This window comes from Conger conger, chromosome 8 (genome assembly GCF_963514075.1).
Source record: "Conger conger chromosome 8, fConCon1.1, whole genome shotgun sequence".
NCBI classification, from domain to species: domain Eukaryota; kingdom Metazoa; phylum Chordata; class Actinopteri; order Anguilliformes; family Congridae; genus Conger; species Conger conger.
In genome coordinates this window covers 4,264,694-4,268,706 of record NC_083767.1, presented here as the reverse complement: position 1 = coordinate 4,268,706, position 4,013 = coordinate 4,264,694, and the positions used below count along the sequence as shown (strand labels likewise).

At 41.2% G+C, this 4,013-nt stretch overlaps 1 protein-coding gene across 1 annotated transcript; it reads right to left on the bottom strand.

Moving 5' to 3' along the window:
* Positions 1 to 288: 288 nt before the first annotated feature.
* LOC133135095 (homeobox protein HMX1-like) lies at positions 289 to 3,186 on the bottom strand. Its single transcript, XM_061251864.1, has 3 exons — positions 3,173 to 3,186; positions 2,434 to 2,642; positions 289 to 1,072 (listed from the first exon to the last, which is right to left on the bottom strand). The coding sequence occupies exons 1-3, from the start codon at positions 3,184 to 3,186 to the stop codon at positions 480 to 482; spliced, it is 816 nt and encodes a 271-aa protein (XP_061107848.1). The 3' UTR covers positions 289 to 479.
* Between the last annotated feature and the right edge of the window lie 827 nt (positions 3,187 to 4,013).

The window sequence follows — 4,013 nt, the reverse complement described above, 5'->3', positions numbered from 1 at the left end:
TCGTTATCTAGAATCTTGGGGACACAAATGCAAAGTAATGTCCAACAACATTGACGAGGAAGTGGTAGCTGGGTATTACAGTAGGGCAAACAGGTTACCGAAGTGCCCATGTTCGCAGGTGAAAAAATGCGACTTGCACACAGTTATATATTGCATGTGTTTTTATTTGAAGTTACTGAAATAGCTAATGTAGGAAAAGTGACAGACGAGGAATCTTCCGCGTTAAAATGCATTTAAACCGCGCGCATGGCACAACTTATTCTTTCTGGAACATTATTTCATCATCATTAGTCTACCTCCAAGTTATATTTCTCGCTTAAAAAGACGTACATTGCATGGGTCTTGAGGACACAGTTCTGAGTCGTGTATCGATTGAAAACGTTTGGATGCAGCAAACGCTCTTTCCTGTAGCCATCCTGTGGGTTATTGCACGCTCCTGGTCAACCAGTAGGTACCGGTCCAGATAGTCTCATCAAACTTTAAACGAGACCTGTCATTTGTGCCCTTATAAACGATATTGAAGGAGGAAAGGGTGTGATGGGGTAACTCAATGTGCTAGAAAAGCCCACTTGAGGTACGCTGAAGCCCAGCGTGGCAGACGCGGAGCTTTCGTGGTATATAACTGGAACCCTGACAATCCTCTGTGTCGAACTGGAAATGGCCGCTACTTCGATGTCCGCGGCCAGTTGCCGCTTCCATTTGTTCCTCCTGTTCTGGAACCAGATCTTCACCTGCGTCTCGGTCAGGTGGAGCGACGCCGCGAGTCCAGCGCGTTCCGAGCTGCTCAGGTATCGTTTGATGTCGAAGGTGGACTCGAGTTGAAACACCTGACTCCTGCTGAACACAGTTCTCGTCTTTTTCTTGCGGACGGTCTGCGCGTCCGTCGCTTCAGACGTGTCCTGGTCATGCCGTTCGCTGAAAGAGTGCCTTGTGTCGTCATCTTTTTCATCCGCCGAGCTGGTCTCCGTTTTCCTGTCCGTTTCATCGTTACCGTCCACTGACTCAGATATCACTGGGGAATCCCGGTTGTAGCAGGGATCGGTGTCTGAACTGTCACAATCCTGCTTCGGACCTAAAAATGAGAAGATGATAGGTATACACTCAGTGAGCTCTCTGTTAGGAATCTAGCATGTGTTTAGACGTATTGCTGTCTGAAAGAAGTTTAAAGAATTAAATTAAAGATCCTATCCATTAAAGGCGTTGTGTGCTCAGAGATGCTCTTCTGCATACCACTGTTGTAGTGTGTGGTTATTTGCTTTACTGTCACCTTCTTATCAGCTTTGACCAGTCTGGCCCTCTCACACTGGGCTCTCTCGTTAACAACTCATTTCTGCCCGCAGAACTACTGCTCACTGGATGTTATTTATTTATTTATTTATTTATTTATTTATTTATTTATTTATTGCACCATTCTCTGCAAAGTCTAAAGACTGTTGTGCATGAAAATCCCTGGAGATCAGCAGTTTCTGAGATACTCAAACTACCCTGTCTGCCACCAACAGTCATTTCACGGTCGAAGTCACTAAGATCACATTTTTTCCCCATTCTGACACTCGGTCCGAAAAACAGCTGAACCTATTGACCATCTCTCTATGTATTTATGCATTTAGTTGCTGCCACATGATTGGCTGATTAAATATTTTCATTAGCGTGCTGGTGTACAGGTCTACCTAATAAAGTGCTCAGTGAGTGTATGTATAATAAAACGAGGCTCATAGTACATCGTTTAGCCTACTTATATGAGTATAGGTTACGTCAATAAAACAATGGAGAAAAGTTGTGCCTTTGCAATAACTGCCGTAATGGCTTAATCAATAATTTGCACATGACCGATGACAACATAGCGTATAATATAGAGCCTCTCACTGGCTTGCAAAAAAACAAAAAAAGAGAACGGATAGCCTGTGTCATGCATTTGATGATGAATGTAAAGACTTGGAGACGTGCCATTTTAAAATAATACATTTTACTTTGATGGTCACAGTGCCATAATTGCAGGCTCTTCATACCAAATGAATCCGTTAATAATACGGATTTTAATCCGAGATGTTTCAGTTATATTTTGCTTGGAAAGTCTCAGAGATCTGCGAAACGAGAAACTTCTCTGATTTATTTTCTTGAATTCTACTAAGTTAAGATGAAACCAAGAGACTGCACAAAAGCATATTTTGCATTTTAGATACTGTGAATGATATGACATCTCCATTCAAGAAGTCGCGCTAATAGGTATATATTTGCATAGTAATATAGGCTACCTTCAAAACCTTCAGAAAACGTAGTAAGCATGTTTTCTTTACCCATGTAAGATGGTTACTTACCGAACAACAATGACATTTAAGTATCATAGCGGTTATTTTGGTCTTGATTTTGTGATTTGTCCGGCTGTCTTGCTACATATGTTAGGATAAACATCAGTAAAGATCGTTGACTTACTCTGGGTCTTTCCGAAAGCTTTGTAAGGTGATTCTCCCACATACTGTTGGGAATGACAGAGGTGGCCAAAGCAGTCCTGTGGGTTGGATACGGCGTGAGCCACTTCACACTGCACCTGACTGCTATGGCTGAATGGGACGCTGTGAAAAATAGTTGCTTTGCGGCAGCTCTCTGCGTTATCGCTCGTATCATTATTGTCATCCTTCTTGCTAGAGCGAAGCAAATTTTCGATGAAAAACGAGGAAACTCTTGATGACGTTGAAGTCCGCGTTTCTCCAGCTTTGTCCAGCATTTTCTTTACTTTTAAATCCGAGTAAGGAACCTCGACAACGTTCAGAGGCAGCCGCAAATTTCTTTATGCGAGTCTCGTCTTCTCCGAAAAACCATTTCACTTGTTTCGAATGGTTAACCCCTCAAAAAAAAGCCAGGTCATCCTGAGCCAAAGATCGTGGGAGATATCGCCAACGGATAAGCACAAGGCAGAGCAAGTCAAACGAATAGTATTCTGTGATTGGACGGCCAGAAAAGCAAATGGGATTCCTCAAGAAAATGGGGGGAATACTTGTAGTGGGTTCGCCGCTCTGTTAGTGTGCCGTGGGGACAGAGCGACCCTGTCAGTGGAATGCCTTATATTTAGGTCAATTAGAGAGCAAATCAAAGAAGCGATAGCGGTATCCTAGGCTCGTATTCCATGTCAGCAGCGAAAGGGGCTTTCTCGGAATGCGATACAGAAGCCTACCTCCGATTGGTCATTTGCGTCCCCGCGTCCTATGGTTACAAAAATGACAAGCAGACCATATTAATCTTGTCGTGTATGTGTCTAACTTTACATTTCGTCCTCTTCCCCCGAAGTCTCGCACATTTTAATTGTAACGTATTTATTTCAGCATGATATAATGCCATTAATGATGGTTGGAGCGATACAAAGAGTTCCTTATGTATTTTTTTCAAATGCGTGACGCGAATGCCGTTTCAGGAGCGTCAGCAAGATGATGTTTCTAATGTTTCCATATTAATTGAACATGCACGTCTTCGCCTCCGATTTTCGGGGGAAATAAAAATTAACCATTGCCGCATTATTAACGACATTGTTAAAATAATATGTTGTCTTTAAGAGATCAACTTGCTGTCTTAAAAATTAAAAGTTTGCCCAGGGCTGGGTTCTGAGATCATGACATTTATACCTAGGCCTATATACCTTTCCGTTAGTTAGTTAATTGTGGGACTATGGACTAACATCACTAATAATGTTCTATAAACTTTCTAACTACAAGAATATTACTCTGTTATCTTGTGATAGTGACTATTGGATAGAAATAAGAGAAATATAAGGAATAGCTATTAGCAATGCCATATTTTGCCATGGGCCCTGTCTGTGTCGTAGTTTTCTTGGGGTCCAGGATGTCCCTGAAAAAAATAATTATATTTTTTTAAACTGAAATCTCTGTATCCTGTATTTAAAGTTTTTCCTTGATTCACTCCTTGCGTTATTTTTACATTAAAAAAACTTAAAATAACGTATATCATTACACTCATTAAATTATTATTGTTATTATTGTTATTATTGTTATTATTGTTAT